The 21581-nt window shown below is 44.1% G+C and overlaps 1 protein-coding gene across 1 annotated transcript; it reads right to left on the reverse strand.

Moving 5' to 3' along the window:
• Positions 1-514: 514 nt before the first annotated feature.
• si:dkey-202e22.2 (netrin-4) lies at positions 515-20085 on the reverse strand. The gene is given in 11 exon segments (XM_034167606.1): positions 515-1317; positions 1533-1700; positions 1817-1885; positions 1997-2121; positions 2224-2253; positions 2255-2435; positions 2632-2820; positions 7830-7956; positions 11449-11745; positions 15401-15855; positions 20007-20085. Coding segments are annotated over 11 exon segments (1857 nt in total). The 3' UTR covers positions 515-1180.
• Between the last annotated feature and the right edge of the window lie 1496 nt (positions 20086-21581).

Consider the following 21581-nt stretch of genomic DNA (forward strand, 5'->3'; position numbering starts at 1 on the left):
GGACCTGTGTGTGTGTCTGTGTGATCAGCTGTTTCAGCACCACTGCACCAAAGTGCTTCATGTTAAACTGTTAGTATATAAATGTTTTTACTGGCACCGTTTGATGGTCTAGTCTGAAACTTTAATCACCACTTGTCATTCAAATTTTGATTAAAAACATTTCCAGATTAAAATAATTACAGAATAGTTATAGTTTTTCTCTTTGCATTTTGTCCTTTACTAGAAAATGATTATGACTGTAACGTGTATATACTGTATGCAAGTCCCGTGACCTGATCCCGAATAAGTGATTGAAGATATATTTAAGTAAATCACATCACACTGAGCGAGATATGGCGGCCGTGTTGGTTGAGCGAGTTGTCATCCCATTGGGATCTGTGGCCGTGTGTGGAATTGTTCTTCAGCATGACAGTGAATCTTAAGGTGATCCTGGTGTGCAGACCAGCACTTGGGATCACCGTGATGAATCCTTTATGTTGTAATGTGTATTTGATGTTTCAAAATGTAAAAAAAAAAAGTCCATTTGAATGTTGTTATGGGTAATTTGTGTGCGCTGTCACTCCACACACCCATCTGCACTGATTATTCCCAACAACTCATTCATGGGATGTGGCAACTGGATTTGCTTTGGTTATGAAAGTGCAAAGAACTTGCTCAGTTTTTAGATTTTGTCTGCTGATGTTCTGCTAATGTGAGAACAGCTTGATCCTGTTGGTGTAGTTAAAAGAAAAAAAAAATGCACACGTTAAAATGTGCATTCGGCTGCTATCGGTTTTTTGTCCGGGGTCGCTACAGCGGATACAGTCAGATCTGCATTGGTAATTGGCACAAGTTTTACGCCGAATGGGATGCCTTTCCTGGTGCAACTCCAGTTTTACCTGGAGAAACACACACAGCCGCTGGCGTTCCAAAGAGGTCTCCCATCCAAGTACTAACCAGATCCTGCTCTGCTTAGCTTCTGAGAGCCGACAGGATCAGGCTGACACAGTTTAAATATTAATTGGTCTTTTTTAATATGCCCACCCATTTGCTTTATTTCTGTTTTGTGTGTGAAACATGAGTTTAACTGGTAACGTCTTCCTCGTTCACGTCATCTGTTTTTGTAATTCTGGACACTCTCATGATTCGGTTCTTTTCTGAACTGTCCACTTAGTCTCTGTCTTTTGTACATGTTTCTGGATCATGGACATCCGTTCTTCAGACCCCGTGATATGAGTAAGCCCAGGTATGGTGTCCAGGGGAAGACTATGCTCTGCATGGTGACCAGCAAACAGCCCGTGCTGGCCTCTTTCGGGCCTGCCAGCAGGTATTCTGTACCTGGGGGGGGGGGGAAAAGAAACTGAATTATTTATTTGTTCTTGGGTGCTCTTAGGGTCACTGCATTGGATCTGGTATATACACTCAACAAAAATATAAATTAAAACTGTTTGCACTTTCTCATATTCATTATTTGATTTCACTCAGCCAAACAGCAAGTCCATATTTTCTATATATGTATATATTTTCTCTGCCGTGTTTTGAAGGCCTCTTGCCTGGGTTGAGGATGGGGCAGGTACAGCCATGGCTGGTCCACGGAGGATAGATACTGACGGTCCTTAGATACAATCCCACAGTGTCTGATTGCAGCACTTTTTGAACTTTGACCTTCACTTCTGCATAGCTGCCTTTGTCATGAGCAGACAACACGCTGGCCTTGATCACTGCAATGAGCCACACAGATGGAGCAATCAGGAGGTGGCAGAAAGACAGAAACTAGTTTTGAAACCAGTCGATAAGAATGTATGAAAGGGCTTCGTAAAGTTGCACCTTTTCTTACCGTAGTCATGTTTGGTCTTGCAGAGGTCAAACACAGTTCTCAGCTTTTTGTCCTTACAATTGCACTTCCCTGTGTGCAGGTATTGCATTATGATCTTCTTAATACCATTCAGTTGAAATTATTTGAAGCCATGTGTCTCCACAGTTTGCAGGGCTTGCTTAAAGTAAGTGTCACACTCACCCGTGTATTGCAGAGCAGACACTGCAAGCTGCTTTGACCACAAGTCATCTTCAGTTGTGAACACATGATCCACATTAGCGGTTTCTTCTCCAGCCAGCATGTGGAACACCTGATTATGACTGTAGCTACAGAAATAAAAACAAGTTTGGTATTATTTCTGAACCTGACACAGAGCAATATCAGATCTGCTGATGCTGTGTGAGGAATTTGTTGACGGATTAAGCAACCTTTGTAGGCACTGTCCAGTGGTCTGATCAGGTCGGACACGGACAGGGTTTTTAGCCGAACTCACTGAATCCCCAGTAGCCCTGCAGACACTGGCTGCAGCTCGTCCCCCCAATGCCAGGCTTGCAGTGACACTGTCCTGTCCGAGGGTGGCACCAGAGCCCCTCCTGTGCAGGATGAGCAGGCAGAGAGCCGAGAGGGTCACATCAGCAGTCTGAGACACAGGGAGACATCACCTGACATAAGGGCAGGGCTGCTGCTGTCCATACCACAACAATTACACATACATGAAAAACAAATAATCAAAGCAGACAGATATATCTCGGATCCAGTTGCACTCTTTTTTTTGTGTGTGTGTGTTCACGACCACTTAAATGGTATCATTAGCTCCCAGTTCGCTCCAGTCTTGCGTGTGCAGGCATAGGGGGAGTTTAAAGGCGGGGATAGGTGTCGATGGTAGCCATGGCAGCACTGTTGGCACCTACGTCCGGCGGTGTTGTGTCGGCAGTTGTCGCAAACTCCCCCACTGGTGCCACCGGAGGACAGCCATACTCTCTGAGAGAAGTGACAGTTGTCTGCGTGACCATGACACTGGCACTCTGAGGTCACAGCATGACATCAGACAGAGGACACACAGAGAGGAAATTAAGACATACTGGTTAATTATTAATTCATGACTCTACACAGCTCTACACATAGCTAAATTGTTTCGAAACATGAAATATCTTAACATTTCTTACCGAAAACCTTTCATGTATCTTCATTTAATGTTGCACACTTTTTCAAAAATCAAGCTAATGAATGGCTTCTGATGTTTGAAGATACGTTTCTATCTAAATTTTTCACGTTGACACTGAGCTGGTGCATCATTTAAAAACAATTCGATTCTCAAGGAAATGATTCGGTCCTGTTGCTTTAAATGGAAAGGAAAATGCACGTGCCAGGCCCCCTTCTCTAAACCAAGAGGGAGCAGGAACAAAGCAATGGCTCAACTGTCCATCTGTTTCATACAGATCCCAAGAACATGACTCAGATAAGGATTTCTGTAACATATGTCACAGAGCGCTAAAACCAGTCATTACTTCATGCTGAATATTGCTTGTAGGCAGTGGTGGGCACAGATAACCAAAAAATTAACTTCGATAACAGATAATTGAAAAGTTATCTTTGATTAAGATAAAACAATAAACCACCCAAAAATGTATCGGAAGTTACAGGTAACCGACAACAAATAAATTCTAATATTGTCTCTGGTACATTTAAATGAATGACTTCTACTGACATTAAAAGTAACAACAGACCCACATACAGACCACACTTTTGTCTTTGAACATTCTGCCCCTGCTGGAAGCGCTTGCTTACTACAGAGCTCCCCACACAGAGAAACCCTGAGAGCAGTCTTAAAGCCAGCTCTCTATCAATTACAACACTCCGGTCAGGCGGAGGTCTTGAAAAATAAAGTCATGCTGACTTATGGTTTTGATTTATAAATAAAATTAATAGATAGAATAACTCCATTAATGTCAATTCTGTCATTTGTACAAAGTTAAAATATAGCATATATCTTTTAATGTTGAATAATGCACTAATTCTGAGGTTTAGTAACAAACACAGACAAATCGCAAAGGATTCTGGGTAAAAGTGCCTCTGCTAACCACTGATTGGTTCAGTCATTCATTATGTAAACCAACACGTTAATGTGACGTCTGTCGTGTGTTGGTGTTCATTTTTTTATTTGTAAAAACAGACATTTTTACGGAGCCCTGGAAGTGTCATCGCAAAATGTTTTGCATGTAGAGAGAATGTGCGCACGTTTTATGATGTTGTAAAACGTGCTTTACACTGCGAGATGATTTTTCATGCAGGAATTTTTGGACCGAGTTTCAGGTTAATCGCGTGTCCTGCATCGTGTAGTGTACATGGAGTAACAAGCTTTAACATCTCACGACCACCTCCTGATCGCGATCGTATGGTCGAATGAAAATCAAACCTGTTATTCTGGTCGGCCATCGTGAGGTTATCCTGCTGAAAAGCTACAAGCATCCAACTGCTCGCACTGTGCCTGTGCAAACACTGCAGAGCTGTCTTGTAATGTTATTATTATTATTATTATTATTATTTTTTTGCTGTTGTTTTGTTTTGAAACTTCATTTGTAAAAAAAAAAAAAAAAAAGCATTTGCAAAGCCAAAAAGTTGATTTGACAATCATCTGATATAACCGGGGTCAAAACAAATACAAAACTGCCATCTACTGGTTCCCAGACGCTTAGTACTTAGGGCGAATACTGTCATGAACACTACCGGCCAGTAGATGGCAGTAGAGGCCTTGAAAACAAAATTCCAGATAATCCCTGTCTGCTACATTTTAAATGCGTGGAATTTAACAAACGCAAATACAATAATGTCTATAAACACAGAGAATATATTCAAGAGAGTTTTAGGCACTAGAGTTTAATGCTGTTGTACGTGGAGCCTGAACAGTGTGTCTGAAATGCATTTGTCCTGTCGTGAACGTGAGATTACATCATCCTACCCATAATGCACTGCTGGGCTCAGCATGTGCTCACAAAACCTTAAAATTAGCACATTACTTTAAAACTAAAACATTGTTGTGAAAGTGTCATGACACGGACCCACAACAGGGGGTGTTAATGAATGGACAATGGATAAGCCAAAAAGTAACAATTTAATGTTGTGAATCGCACAACGAAGTACAGACAATAACTATATGGTGGAATGTCAATTATACACAAGGTGACGTGTGGGCAGGCTCGACGATAGAAGACGTCTGGCGAGAGAAGAGCCGGATCCCACACAGCTTCCACCACCAACGGATCTGAAGAACACCGGAGCCGCCAAGCCCTGCACCCAGGTGGCCACTGTCTTCAGCAGTCAGACCCGGTACTGCTGGCAGAGAACAGAGACAGTACTGATGAGTGTGAGTTCGCACACTCAGTAATCCCACAGTCAGTGTTTAGTTAGGAGGGAGCACCTCCACCTCCAATCACACACTCGTGCAGCTCCTGTTTAACCACTTATCTGGTTTGGGGTGTGAGGCGAAGCCGTCCTTGATCACACCAAACGCCAATCCCACAGATAAGGACACACCACAGGAAAACGGCTGCAAAGAAGTTCAGATTGTTACTTTGTAAGTCAGCAGAGAAGTTACCTGATTGGTAGCTGATTTCTCGGCGGGGAGGTGGAGTTGCAGTCCGGCCTTTATGGTGGTGGTGATGTGTAGTGGATGAGTGACAGCTGGTACGGATGATGAGTGACAGCTGTCACTCACGGTCGCTCCGACACCCTCTCGTGCTTGAAGCCCGTACTTCAAGCAGGGCGCCATCTTGTGGTGGTGGGCCAGCAGTACCTCCTCTTCAGCGGCCCACACAACAGGACCCCCCCCCCTCAACGGGCGCCTCCTGGCGCCTGACCAGGCTTGTCCGGGTGACGGGTGTAGAAGTCGGCCAGGAGGGCCGGGTCCAGGATGAAGCTCCTCTTCACCCAGGAGCGCTCTTCGGGGCCATAACCCTCCCAGTCCACCAGATACTGGAACCCCTGGCCCTTTCTGATATTTTCACTTTATAAAACTTCAGACATGACAGTAATTTTAAATAACTTGTCCAAAATTAGTTTGGTAAAATTTGAACCATAAGTTAAAAATGTATGCCTCTGGATGACTTAGGTGATATTGCCAGAATATCAGTATGGTGTTAAAGGAAAATTGTTTTTTTTTTTTTAAACAACTTCTTCTTTGTCTGCAGAGGATAGAGACGCTTTTCATAGAAACAGCTCTCTTCTGTTTGCAAAGGATATAACTATACATCTGTTACAAAACTTTTAACAGGTAGATGCTGAACTGATTTTAAATTTTAGAAATGCTTGTTGCTGTTAAGCTTCGTTTATCGGTCTAAAAGTTATCGGACAAAAGTTAATCGTAAGATAATTGGTCTGATAATGGTTTTTAAAGTTATCTAAAAAGATAATCCGATAATGAGAACATTATCTTTGATAATTATCTGTTATCGGAACTGTGCCCACCACTGCTTGTAGGAGGGAAGTATCTACATCAAGTTTTAGGACTTTCAAGATATTCAGGTGCACGTTTTCCGTGTCTACCTGCTGCAACCTGCAGCTGGTTAGCGAAGTCTGGCGTTCCAAGCTTGCGATTGATTGAACACACCTGACTTGGTTAATTAACAATGGGTAGAACTGGAAGAACGTAAAATATGGAGGGCAGGAGCAGGGTTGGTGGCCCCTGGTATGTGGTAATTATGCTAACCATGGTTATTGGCAACCATGATTAGCATAGTTACCACATACCAGGGGCAACCAATCTTGCTCCTGCCCTCCAACATACAACCATTGCTGTCTGTGGTTAGCATGACTGTATATGCTAACCAGGATGGATGGTAAACAGGGTTGACGATAACCACAGTTGAGGATAACCGTTGTTGTCTGCAGTTATCCTCAAGTGTGGTTATCATCAACCCTGGTTAGAATGCGCAGTCATGCTAAATGCAGACGACATTGGTTGTCATCAAGTGGTTAGTGGAACTGGAAATGCTAACCAGGGTTGTTGATAAGTATAGTTAGTGATAACTGTTAGTATTATCTTCATTTAGTATGACTGTGTATGCTAACCAACGCTGATGATAACCGAGCTTGATGATAACTGTTAGTATTATCTTAGTTTAGCATATGCTACCCAGCATTGATGATATAACTGCAGTTCATGATAACTGTTAGTGTTGCCTGCAATTAGCGTGACTGCATTATGCTAAACAGGGTTGATGACAAACACAGTTGGTGATAACTGTTAGTATTGTCTTTGTTTAGTGTGACTGTATATGCTAACCAGGATTGAAGAAACGAAGTGGCTACAGGTATGTACATCTGTATCTTCTGCGGGACTGCTAAAGGTACGGAGCCACGCTGCGTTGAACACAGCAGCAGCTGCAGGACACCTCAGCTCAGCAGCTTGAACAGCGCAGATCCGTGTAACTTTCAACACTAATATTTGGGAATGTGTTGAAAATGCATTAATATCCACGAACTTCATCAATATTTTGCCCGGTTAGGAGACGTCATGTCGCTGTCCATGAAGGGACGTTTTCGTTTAGTGTGCATCATTGGGAGTGCGGACTCTAGTTCTCATATACAGCTCCATGGGTTCACTGAAGATACAGACAATGTACGGATGAGTTTTGAAGCCTTGCCGGACCTTTGGTATGGGTACAGATATATTTATGCATTCTAATTGGTCGGTAAGACACCCTCCATATCTTTATAACGGTCTCTGTAGATACGGGTCTGTACCCGTAGCCACTGCCTTGAAGAAAACCACAGTTTATGATAACCACTTGTGTTGTCTGCAATTAGCTGCACTGTATATTCTAACTGCTTGTGATAGCGTAGGACACTCTGAAGGGATTGATGCTCACTGCTAACTTGTGAATCCATTCAATAACGTTTAATGGCTACAGTTAGCATTTTCTTTAATATGTGGCATGTTGTAGCCATGTCAGGTGTAAATGTCAGTATTCTCCACATCCACTTAGAAAACTTTCATCACTGGATTTTTCACATTTTGACCGCGTGAGTCACTCACTCTGACACGGATTGGGCTCCACATTGCTGCCATTGGCAGGCCTCCAAGGTTGATCATTGTAGAGCGGCAAACACTTCTCACAGTGATTACCTGTTGTGTGGTGAATGCACAAACACCTACCAGACACCTGCAAGACATTTCAGCCAATTAACACACTTCACCTGCATCAGGGTAAATTACAGGAATCCATTGTCTCTATCACAACAAAACCTGATGAGTTCAGTTTCAGCAGATGATGTTATGCCATTGACTTACACCATTAACATGTAGTTAACTCAAATAATTCAAACATAAAAATTATTAGAATTCAAATTAACAAGTGTATTTGTGTTATATCAGCTTCTGTCATGAGATTTTTATTTTAATTTTTTATTTTATTTTCATTCCTTAATAATATTCTTCAAATATTTTAGAATATTTAATATATCTTGAACACCTTGAACCTCTTCTTTGTTCGGTTTGATAAGCAGCAGGGAAGAGCCCAGCCTGCTGATAGAATCCAGCCTGAGGAGCAGCCAACAGTTGTCCTCCAGCAGCACCAGGTGAGATCCACCTTGAAACAGATCAACACCACCAAAGCAGCTGGACCAAATGGGGTGACAGACCATCTACTGAAGACCTGTGCTGACCAGCTGGCTGGGGTGTCCATGGACATCTCTAGCTTCTCCCTACAACAAGCTGCTATCCCCACCTGCCTCAAATGGACTACTGCTGTTCCTGTGCCCAAAAAGCCTCCTGTCACAACCCTCAATGACTATAACTCAGTTGCCCTCACCCTGGTCATTATAAAGTGTCTTGAGAGGATGGTGTTAGCAGTCATCAAAAACAGCATCACTGCAGACCCAGACAGCCATCAGTTTGCATAACGGACGAACAAATCGACAGAGGATGCTGTCTCCATTGCACTTCACACATCCCTGGCCCACCTGGAGCAGCCAAACACATATGCCAGATGCTCTTTGCAGATTTTAGCAATGCATTTAATCCTGTAATCCCTCATAAACTGGTCCATAAACTCAACAACCTCGGACTTTCCACCTCACTCTGTTCATGGATTATGGATTTCCTGACCAACAGACCTCAGAATGTCAGGATCGGGAACCTGACCTAAACTCATGTAGAATGGCTTTACCAATAAATTAGTTAAAGATACACCCGTGGTTATGTTTGAACACTAATATAATGTCTCATACAACCATGCTATCGTTACGTGACCTCTGACAGGTTAAACTCATTTAAAATGGCTATGTTGAGAAAGTCATTAGCACACGTGACTATTAAACGGTACTATGATGTTACACATCACCTTTGTATTTGTCACATGATCTTTTGACCCTGAATGACTTTGAAAGCTTAAAGTCCTCTGGAATGTCTATGTCAAGAAAGTGATTACAAATACACCCATGGTTCCTGTTTTATTATTAAACACGCATATGAAGTTACATATTGTCACTGCTCTGCTCTGTCTGGGCACTTGCTGTTTTATTTTGGTGACTCGCCTCTCTTTAACGTTGTAGTAGCTTTCTTCTTGTGTGTTCCTCAGCTGTCTCCACTCACTCTGATTGCCCCAGATATCTCTTGTTTCTGTGATCACTCTCCTGTGTGTATAGTCGTCCTCTCCTCGCCACATTATCTTCCGTGTAATGCCGAGGTTTCCGGTGTCTGATTGCGTTCCCGTTATGGATTTTAGTTGCCTGTCCCTGGTTGTGCCGTTTAGCCGGCTTCTTTGGGCTCTAGTACTTGGTATGCTTTCCTTTTGTGTGTGGACCTTCTGCCTGTATTACGGCCTGCCTCACCGTTTTGCCCTTGACGGACTTGGCTGCTACACGGACTGGTAACCCTGTGTTTATTGAATTGCGCCTGCCTCTGGGTGGTGTATAAAGAACTTTACACTTACCATCCTGTGCCTGTCTCTGCAGAGGGGTCCTTGACTGCACTCCAACCCTTACACGCAGCCCCGTTCTATTTGTAACTTGACCTTTTGACCTTGGATGACTTTGAGAGTTTATGCTACAATACTCACATTTATTAAGGGAGCAGGTACATTTTTGAATTTGTTATATAATTGCAAATTATCAGATAATTGTGTATAAATTAGTTTGTTTTGATACTTGTGAGTATTCTTGAGTGGTTTGGCAGGTGTTCTCAAGATCAAAATCCACAAAATAACCCAAATCCAGATCATCTGAAAATTACCCTGTAACAAAACAGCTTGGTACACCAACAAAACATTTATTACACCAAAGTTAGACATTAATAAGATTTATGCTCCTCTCTAGCATTGATAGACTCCTGGCATCGATTTGGCATACTTCTGATAATCCTGTCAATAGTACAAAAACATACCTGCTCCTTTAATAAATATGAGTAGAGCACTTTAGAGTGACTATGCCAAAATGGTTAAAATAAACCTATGGTTAATATTTTACTATTAAACACTATAGTATGAAGTCACCCTTCTATTGGTTGCATGACCTTTTGATATTGGTGACTTTGACCGGTCAAACTCAAAGTGATAATTGTTTATGTCAAAGACTGGAGCCACTACAGATTAAAACCTGTGGAAGAGTTGTATGTTTGTCCAGGACAAAGTGGTTACACATTGGAAACAATTAATGAAACGTCAAAGCCACACAGAACCTTATATTACTGTATCATTGAGTCACAAATACATTATGAATTAATTTGCATGAATCTGCATATGTGTATGCGTGTATGTATGCATATGTATGTGTATGTATATGTGTATATACACACATACATACATATATATATATATATATATATATATAAGTATGTATGTGGGTGTGTATGTATATGTGTGTGTGAGTGTGTGTGTGTGTGTGTGTATATATATATATATATATATATATATATATATATATATATATATATATATATAAATAAAAGTATGTATGTGGGTGTGTATGTATATGTGTGTGTGAGTGTGTGTATATATATATATATATATATATATATATATATATATATATTCTATTTCTACCTCATTTTCTTATGTCTTGTACTGTTACAAGTATTATTATTATTGCTTATCCTTGCACACGCTGTTTGATGAACATTTTCCTCTACTTGCACCCATCTTGTGTGTTTTTTAAGAGCTGACGTAACATGTGAATTTCTCCTCTGTGAGATCAATAAATCTTATCTATCTTATCACAGTGGCTTAGTGGTTAGCACTGATGCCTCACAGCCAGAAGGTCTTGGGTTCAGTTCCAATCTGTGGCCTTTCTGTGTGGAATTTGCATGTTCTCCCCGTGTTTGCGTGGGTTCCCTCTGGGTACTCCGGCTTCGTCCCACATCCAAAGACATGCAGGTTAAGTGGATTGGAAATTTTAAAATTGCCTGTAGGTGTGTGTGGGTGTGAATGTGTTTGTTTGTCTATATGTGGTTCTGCGACAGACTGGCGTCCTGTCCAGGGTGCACCAAGCCTCATGCCCTATGACTGCTGTGATAGGCTCCAGCTCCCCTGTGACCCTTAATTGGAGTAAGCAGTTGAAGGTGAATAAGTGAGTGAGTGCATCACACATGTGAGACGGGGTTGTTGTACTCTGAGTATCCCATCGTGTTCTTTCATGTGATACAGTCCTAACACACTCACCATGTTACTGTTCTGTTGTGAGTCTTGGCTGGTGTTGTGTGGTACACAACGCTCCGCGTGTCCGTGGCACAGGCATGTCCCTCTGGCCAGTAAATTAGACACAGCATAAAGTGCAAAGACTCATCTTTCTGTTGTGGATTTGACTGGAGGACTTGCTCGTTCTGCAGCAGCACTTGGGCAGGTCTGAGCTTTTATCAGTCTGATACGGAGGTTAGTGATGGTTAGGCGGGTAAGGGTCTCTGGACTGTAGGGGTCACACATTTTGGCACTGATGGGGTCCAGCATCCGTAATATGACCTGAAAATAAAAAAACTAAGTATTAATTAGGGCACCGCACTCGTAGAATGCAAACCGCCACCAACACTAGATTCCAGTTCCACAAATTTTTACCTTGGAAAAGATTTTCAAGGTCAAAGTCCTGTTAGAAGTGGCTTTTCATAAGCTAAATTAGATGTAATCAAATATCAGCAGTATGTATTTAATTCTAGCGCTCCGACTGGGGACTCCATTGTTCACCTGCGGGATTTCAACGCCCACGTGGGCAGCGACAGTGAGACCTGGAGGGGTGATCGGGAAGCACGGCCTCCCCGATCTGAACCCGAGTGGTGTTCAGTTGTTGGACTTCTGTGCTACTCACAGTTTGTCCATCACGAACACCATGTTCGAGCACAAGGGTGTCCATAAGTGCACGTGGCACCAGGACACCTTGAGCCGGAGGTCGATGATCGACTTTGTAGTCATATCATCTGACCTTCGGCCACGTGTCTCGGACACTCGAGTAAAGAGAGGGGCAGAGCTGTCGACGGATCACCACCTGGTGGTGAGTTGGATCCGCTGGGAGGGGACAAAGCCGGTCAAACCTGGCAGGCCCAAACGTATCGTGAGGGTCTGCTGGGAACGACTGGCGGAACCCTCTGTCAGCGAGGTCTTCAACTCCCACCTCCGGGAGAGCTTCTCCCAGATCCCGGGGGAGGTTGAAGACGTGGAGTCCGAGTGGACCATGTTTTCCACCTCCATTGTCGATGCGGCCGCTCGTAGCTGTGGTCACAATGTCTCTGGTGCCAGTCGCGGTGGCAATCCCCGAACCCGGTGGTGGACGCCAGAAGTAAGGGATGCCGTCAAGCTGAAGAAGGAGTCCTACTTATCTTTGTTGGTAGGTGGGACCAGCTCTATACGCTCCATCGGGTGCTCGAGGGTTCATGGGAGTTCGCCCAACCAGTCCACATGTGTTTTGTGGATCTGGAGAAGGCGTTTGACCGTGTCCCTCGGGACACCCTGTGGGGGGTGCTCTGGGAGTACGGGTTCCGGGGTCCTTTGCTAAGGGCTATCCGGTCCCTGTACGACCGCAGCAGGAGCTTGGTTCGCATTGCCGGTAGTAAGTCAAACCTGTTTCCAGTACACGCTGGCCTCCGCCAGGGCTGCCCTTTGTCACCGGTTCTGTTCATTATTTTTATGGACAGAATTTCTAGGCGCAGCCAGGGTGTAGAGGGGGTCTGGTTTGGGAACCACAGAATCTCGTCTCTGCTGTTTGCGGACAATGTGGTTCTGTTGGCTTCGTCAAATCAGGACCTTCAGCATGCACTGGGGCAGTTTGCAACCGAGTGTGAAGCATCCGGGATGAAAATCAGCACCTCCAAATCCGAAGCCATGGTTCTCGACCGGAAAAAGGTGCTTTGCCCTCTTCAGGTCGGTGGAGTGTCTGTTGTGAAAGTGTAGGAACACGGACCCACAACAGGGGGCGCAAATGAACGGACAATGGAGGAATCAAATAACACTGTTTTTACTGTTGTGAAAACAGGCACAACAACACAGCCGATTACAATATTGAGACTGAGTCCAATAACAACGGTGTCGTGTGGGCAGGCTCGACGATAGGAGACGTCTGTCCAAGTCGAACCGGAACCAACCCGATTTCCTCTGCCACCGAACCCCGGGAATACTGGAGCCGCCAAGTCCCGAATCCCCAGGTGGCCACTGCCTCCGCTCGTCGGATCCGGTACTGCTGGCAAGGAACAAAAACAGTCAGGTGTGGATGTGGCTGCACCCAGTAACACGGAGGGTGGAGAGTCCACCTCCACCTCTCGTTAACAATGATACAGGAGTGTAGGAAGGTGAGTACTTATCCAAAAGTTGTTCAGTAGTCAGCTGTCCTACAAATGCTCCACAAGAAATACAACAATGGTTAGTTATATGTATGGGCAGAGATTGTTACCTCTTTGGTCAGGCGATATCTCGGCAAATGAGGTGGAGATGCCGTCCTGCTGATATACCTCCGTATTGATTGGGATCAGCTGTCTCCAGTGATGGATGACAGCTGTCGTCCTGGCTGCTCCCGTAAGGCGGCAGCGCCCTCTGGTGCCTGGAGCCCGCACTCCAGGCAGGGCGCCCTCTAGTGGTGGTGGGCCAGCAGTACCTCCTCTTCAGCGGCCCACACAACAGTGTCCTTGCCTCAAGTGGAGGAGTTTAAGTATCTCGGGGTCTTGTTCACGAGTGAGGGACGGATGGAGCGTGAGATCGATAGACAGATCGGTGCAGCATCTGCAGTGATGCGGTCGCTGTATCGGACCGTCGTGGTGAAGAGAGAGCTGAGTAGGGGGGCAAAGCTCTCGATTTACTGATCGATCTATGTCCGATCCTCACCTATGGTCATGAGATTTGGCTCATGACCGAAAGAACGAGATCACGAGTACAAGCGGCCGAGATGAGTTTCCTCTGCAGGGTGGCTGGGCGCTCCCTTAGAGATAGGATGAGGAGCTCGGTCACTCGGGAGGAGCTCGGAGTCGAGCCGCTGCTCCTCCACGTCGAAAGGAGTCAGTTGAGGTGGCTCGGGCATCTTTTCCGGATGCCCCCTGGACGCCTTGCTGGAGAGGTGTTCTGGGCACGTCCCATTGGGAGGAGGCCCCGGGGAAGACCCAGGACACGCTGGAGGGACTACATCTCTCGGCTGGCTTGGGAATGCCTTGGGGTTCCCTTGGAGGAGCTGGGGGGAGGTGTGTGTGGATCGGGAGGTCTGGGTGGCTTTGCTTGAGCTGCTGCCCCCGCGACCCGACTCCAGATAAAGCAGAAGAAAATGGATGGATGGATGGATTTAATTCATGCATGTGAATCAAAGTTTTTTGTGGTGTTGTCAGGTTTTTTTTTTTTTTTTTCAGTTTCTGAATTATTTTTCAGATAATTTTCACCGAACGTTAGTTATCTCTGCTATGCACAATTTGTCATTGCTTTTTGGCACTTGGTTTCTGACTGATAACTGGAAGATAGACAACCAGGTATAAAATTGTAACATCCATCCAATTTTGGTGGTGTAGGTAAATCCATAAGAGAAAAATGAGAGTGATTGAGACACTTTTGATTGAGATATAATACAAAACGTACACCAAATGGGCTTGTCAATATTAAATTCAAATACCCACAAAATTGACAATCCGGATCAAACTTTGTCAGGCGATAGTGAGTGCCAGTCTGCACCTCACTTTCAAATATGAGCGTGATTGGGGCATGTTTGTTTAAGATATGTAAAATATATATTAAATGGGGTTTCAATGTTAAATTTAAATGGCCACAAAATCTGTAATCTGGATCAGATCCGGACCAAACTTTGTCAGTCGATGAAGGATACCATCCTACTTAACGTTCTCAAATATGAAAGAAATTTGATCTTGTTTGACAGTTATGAATTTTTGAAAATTCCTTTAATGTTAAAGGATAGAGATTCCAATTTTCCAAGATTTTTCCTAACTTTGACCTATGACCTTGAAAGTTGAATCAGCTCTTGCCTAGATATAAGTCCTCTGTTTAAAAAAAAAATCATCACAATATATGAAAAATTGTGGGTTATAGGGTGTTCACAAATGAACAAACGGGTGAGAATATAACCTCCACCAAACTTTGTTGACGGAGGTAACTAGTGTGGGACTGCACAGCTACTCAGGATGCCTTTGTATTTACGTACCTCTCCGCCCCTGCAGGGTGCAGCACTGCTATAACGGGTTGTGCACAATGAGCCCGGCTCTTGAAAATCATCTGCTAAACTAAACTCCATGCTGCAGTTGTGTGCATAAAGCTTGAGAAGTTGCCAGGTCTTTCCAAAATCGGCTGACCACTCGATGGCCATGGCAGCTGGCCTGGGCGAGCGGAATACCAAAACCACATGGGATAGGCAGAAGTGGGTTTCCAAGTCCAGACGGATTTCATCCTGTTGCTGCTGTGCAGCATCACCTGCTGATGATTCCCACCAGGTATCAGGGTGCAAGAACGTGTCATCAGCCATGTGAGCAGCCGGGTGTGTGTCCTTGGGGAAAACAGAGGGAGTGCTGTGGTGAAGGGAGTCTGACAGAGTTCTGAGGATCCTTCCTGCAGCCAGATTTCCGATGGGTGGACTGCAGGCACGATCAGCACATCTGGAACCTGGGAAAGAAGACGAGGGAGATGGTAAGATTAAATGCATGAAAACAGGATTTCAAATCTGTTAATATGCACAAGCATCAGATGATACCAAGCACCCAAAAATTGGTTGGACCATGAACACTCAGTTTTTGTGCACTTGCTTTTTCCAGTCAGGCTGCAGAAACTCTCATGTGGGTCATGAGCACTTTAACAGTATGTTCTTTCTCCCTTTTGGGTCACAACAGCAGATCCAGTATGGGTCTGACATGTTATATGCCAGCTGCCATCCTGATGCAGTTCCACAGAGGACAGGCAGGGGTGGTCATGAACCAAAAACCGTACACTCTGGAGGAGAGCACACTTAACACTTGCCCAACATTTTGACCCTAGTAGTTTTTGGTTTGCCTGAAATAATTTTGTTTCTGTGTGCAAAGTAAAATAATTCAAGCATTCAAAATAAAATGTTGTATGGCTGGGGGTGCCTGGCTGCCTTTTGTTTCTGTCTTCTGTTCTGTCTTTTGTTTTTCCTTCCAGGTGGTTTGCGTTCAGGACTGAGTGGCTGTGTGGCTGAGCTATTAGGACCTCACCCTGATCACCTGAGGCTGATCAAGTGCAGCTCGTCAGGACTCACAGCTGTGGTGCATCTACACGGATTGGAGCATGGTGGCATTTAAGTCTGGAGTACACAGTGTGTATTTGCCAGAGACTTGACCTTGTGACCAGACGGGTGAGATCGTCGTCTCGAGAGCCATCTCATCATCAGTGGATGCAGAGAACGTCCAGGTTTGATGCATGGTCTGTGAAAGAGGAGGGGGTGAGGTCTCACGCTCGTCAGCACACTTCCTGAGGTACGTTAGGTTTTGTGACTAACATTTGTACAGTCAGTAAATGTGGTGTCCCTCACACCTTATTATTATTGAGCTGTTATGTTACTTGTTTAATCAGCTTCCACTGCAGTTGAGTTATGTGAACTGGGTGTTCCATGCCTGCAGGGAGGGAAGCTGATTAGTGATTAAGCCAGGAAGTGTTTGCTGTTTATGTACACCTTTGAGTTGTCTCTCTGTGTGTGAAGTGTGGACTCACATGATGGTTTCTTCTTTCACAGACTCGGTTTGTCGCGGCCACCTGGGGGGTGTCGGCGGGGTCCTTGGGTCCGAACAGTTTCTGGCTCCGGACCGTTAGTGCTGCTGGGAACACACCGCAATTCCACCACGCCAGACCGCGCACTCATTTGTTGTATTTTTCACATCACTGTTATGTAATTAAATTTTGTTATCCTTTGTACCGTGCTCTGCTTATTTTATACTGGGTCCTTCAAACGCTGGTCGGTTCTCCGGGCTGCGTCCGACACATAACACAGACACTGACAAAAATGTGCAATCTGAAATTTACTTGAACCAATCCTGATAATTTTCTCACAAGCAGTAATTGTCATGAAAATTAAAATATTTTCTCTTGCTTTTCTCAGAAAAAATACTCTGCAGGAAATTCTACTTCAAAATTGTGCCAAATCTAATGAAAGGCATCGACAGATTGATACATACCCTGCACACCACGATGTAAATACACTTATGACTGTAATGGTTTGACTACAACCCCAATTCCAATGAAGTTGGGACATTGTATAAAATGTAACTAAATACAGAATACAATAATTTGCAAATCCTCTTCAACCTATATTCAACTGAATACAGCACAAGGACAAGATATTTAATGTTCAAACTGATAAACTTTATTGTTTTTGTGCAAATATTTGCTAATTTTGAAATGGATGCCTGCAACACGTTTCAAAAAAGCTGGGTGATATGTTTACCACTGTGTGTTACATCACCTTCCCTTCTAACAACACTCAATAAGCATTTGAAAACTGAGGACACTAACTGTTGAAGCTTTGTAGGAGGAATTCTTGCTTGATGTATGACTTCAGTTGTTCAACAGTCCGGGGTCTCCGTTGTCATATTTTGGGCTTCATAATGCGCCACACATCTTCAATGGGCGACAGGTCTGGACTGCAGGCAGGCCAGTCTAGTACTCGCACTCTTTTACTATGAAGCCACGCTGTTGTAACATGTGCAGAATGTGGTTTGGCATTGTCTTGCTGAAATAAGCAGGGACGTCCATGAAAAAGACATTGCTTGGATGGCAGCATGTGTTGCTCCAAAACCTGGATGTACCTTTCAGTATTGATGGTGCCATCACAGATGTGTAAGTTGTCCATGCCATGGGCACTAACACACCCCCATACATCACAGATGCTGGCTTTTGAACTTTGTGCTGGTAACAATCTGGATGGTCTTTTCCCTCTTTTGTCCGGCGGACAGGACGTCCATGATTTCCAAAAGCAATTTGAAATGTGTACTCATAGGACCACAGCACACTTTACACACAGCTGCTCCTTTACACAAAGATGTCGGTTTTTAATGCAGTGCCACCTGAGGGATCAAAGGTCACGGGCATTTGGTTGCTGTTGGTTTTCAGCCTTGCCACTTACGTGTAGAAAGTTCTCTAGATTCTCTGAATCTTCGGATTATATTATGGACTGTAGATGATGGAATCCCTAAATTCCTTGCAACTGAGCGTTGAGAAACGTTCTTAAACTGTTGGACTATTTTTTCACACAGTTGTTCACAAAGTGGTGATCCTCACCCCATCTTTGCTTGTGAATGGCTGAGCCTTTTGGGGATGCTCCTTTTATACCCAGTCATGACACTCACAGTTAGTGTCCTCAATTCCCAAACACTTATTGAGTGTTGTTACAAGGAAAGGTGATGCAACACAGTGGTAAACATATCACTGTCCCAGCTTTATTGAAATGTGTTGCAGGCATCCATTTCAAAATGAGCAAATATTTGCACAAAAACAATAAAGTTTTGCAGTTTGAACATTAAATATCTTGTCTTCGTGGTGTATTCAATTGAATATAGGTTGTAGAGGATTTGCAACTCATTGTATTCTGTTTTTATTTACATTTCACACAACGTCCCAACTTCATTGGAATTGGGGTTGTATTTATGACTTCATCATGTGACTTCTGTCTGACTTCATTATGAAGTCATTCACACCATCCATCCATTTTCAGTACCCTCTTACTCCAGTTAACTCTCACAGAGGGGCTGGAGCCTATCCCAGCAGTCATAGGGCATGAGGCCAGTCTGTCCCAAGGCCACATATAGACATACAAACACACACCTCTTTGGATGTGGGAGGAAGCCGGAACACCTGGAGGGAACCCACACGCAAACATGGGGAGAACACGCAAACTCCACACAGAAAGGCCACAGGTGGAAATCAATCCCTTGACCTTCTTGCTGTGAGGCAACAGTGCTAACCACTAATCCATCATGCTGCCCTCATTCATATCAATCAATTACAAATATTTTGGTGATTGAAATATGCTTTAGATCATTGAGCTAGACTTCTTAGTTGTTGAGATATCCTGTACCAAAAAAAGTATGTTTTCCTTGACCCTGACTAAAGTACTACAAAATTTAATAATTTCTGACTACTTTATTTACTTTTATTGCTTACATATCATGTAAGCAATATTACCACTACGTTTCAAGGAAATCCATCCAACTGTTTTTGAGTTATATTGTCTGTCTGTCAACCCCCCCCCCCCCCCCCCCACACACACACACACACACACACCCCAGTGAAAACAATACCCTGCTATAGTGCAGCTTCAGCATTAATAGAAAGTGTAAATGGTGACTTGTCATCTAGATCTTGGAGCTTCCCTCACCTCTCTGGATATAAGTTAGTAGGAAATGAACCGTTCATCTATCTTTGCCAGCTAAACTACAGTGTCGATAAAACTCCAGAAAGTCAATCCCAGAATCTGTGAAACATGCATTGTTTGTGTAACTGACGCAGGAGAGTGAGTCTGTTCACTAAAGGGACTGTGGTTCGACACCCAGCTGCTCCCCTGTGTGTTAAAGTGACCTTGGGGACGGATGAGAAGGAAGCTCAGTATCTGAGACAGGATGTGTGAGGAGGAGGCTGTGTAACTTAGACTAAACACAAAGTACAATTTACCACACAAGGAAGTTTAAATTATACTGAGGGAGAATGTGGAAATTTGGAGCCATCTGACATTATTATTATTATTGCAAAACAAGGCTGGATTAAAGAGAGACTAACAAAAACAGAAGGATGCGCATCGTGCGCCTCACCTGCTCCGCTCCTGGACAGAACCAGAAGTAGCCAACAGACAGCCAGCGTCAGCTGTCTTCGTGTGTTGGAGCCTCTCATCCTCGTTTCTGCTCTGGTTATCACATCTGCATCACGACACGCGGTCGAACATTATGTGCCAAACGCATGGTTACATTACGCACTGCGCAAAGATGAACCCACAAGTATTCTTGACACTTTTAATGGAGCAAAAGCTGAAGAAAAAAAAATCTTGTCTGAAGTTCAACGCGTCCTTGCAGTTCAGACATCAGTTCAACTGAATTGGCTTTTGCGCATCAGTTTCATTAAACGAAGTGGCTTGTGGGGTCCTTTGTCCATAACTGCGCAATCGGTACTGCAGGGGTCTCAGCCTGAAATGACAAATCGTTTCCTGAATTTATGTTGTTTTTGTCCCCCATTAATTTAAAGGGAAAAAACTGGAGCTCTGCAGCATTCAGTCTGAAGGTCCGACTCCGGCGTGCGTCTTATCCAAGTTAGTCGATTTACGCACACCAAAGCATCGTGCGCTATTTTTAAAAACCCAAGCTCCGTCTCCTGTGTATCTCTCTCAACCACACACGCGCACGCACACACGTGTGGTGGGACTGCAGCCGCACTAACCACCCTGGACTAGTGCGTGTCGTGGATCCAGCTCCCTTTGTTTGGTCCACTTAGTCCACAGAGATTGCACAAAAAAAAAAAAAAAAAAATCGTGCGCACATGCAGAAGGAGTGACAACAGACGGGAAATTCGTGCAAAGGCAGCCTATAATGTGAAGCAGGCGCACGGTGCACAGACCGAGTCCCTCTAACAAACAGGACTTTTTATAAATTGTGAAGGAAGGAGCATCTTTCTGCTTTGGCCCTTTTTTCCGCCGCGTTCGCTCCAATTTGCAGCTCTCTTCGAAGTCTCCGAACAAACCTGAAAAAGACAAGACAAAAATAGTCCCCCCCCCCCCCCACACACACACACACTAAAAGCATGAAACATTTTTAGAGTGCTCTGATTCCTCATGCATCTTCTTCAGTGCTGATTGCGCATATTTATGTAGTCCAAGTCTGCGCATCCTCTGTTCTGACCGTTTGAATGTTTCACACTGAGGCATGAAACTGAAGAGACAGCGAATTTAGTGTGCGCCAGAAAAATACACGCGGGTTTCTGACTTGGTTCAGGACTCCTGTCAGACCTAATTATGATCCGGGGAAGCTGCTTCCACCCGTGATGAAGGAGAGCGGTCAGAAAAACAAATGATCTCTTTGGAATCCAAAGAGAAAAAAAAAACAGAAGGGCCAAAGCAGAAAGATGCTCCTTCCTTCACAATTTATAAAAAGTCCTGTTTGTTAGAGGGACTCGGTCTGTGCACCGTGCGCCTGCTTCACATTATAGGCTGCCTTTGCACGAATTTCCCGTCTATTGTCATTCCTTCATGTGCGCACGATTTTTTTTTTTTTTTTTTTTTTTTTTTTTTTTGTGCAATCTCTGTGGACTAAGTGGACCAAACGAAGGGAGCTGGATCCACGACACGCACTAGTCCAGGGTGGTTAGTGCGGCTGCAGTCCCACCACACGTGTGTGCGT

The sequence above is a fragment of the Thalassophryne amazonica genome, chromosome 3 (assembly GCF_902500255.1).
Source record: "Thalassophryne amazonica chromosome 3, fThaAma1.1, whole genome shotgun sequence".
Lineage (NCBI taxonomy): Eukaryota > Metazoa > Chordata > Actinopteri > Batrachoidiformes > Batrachoididae > Thalassophryne > Thalassophryne amazonica.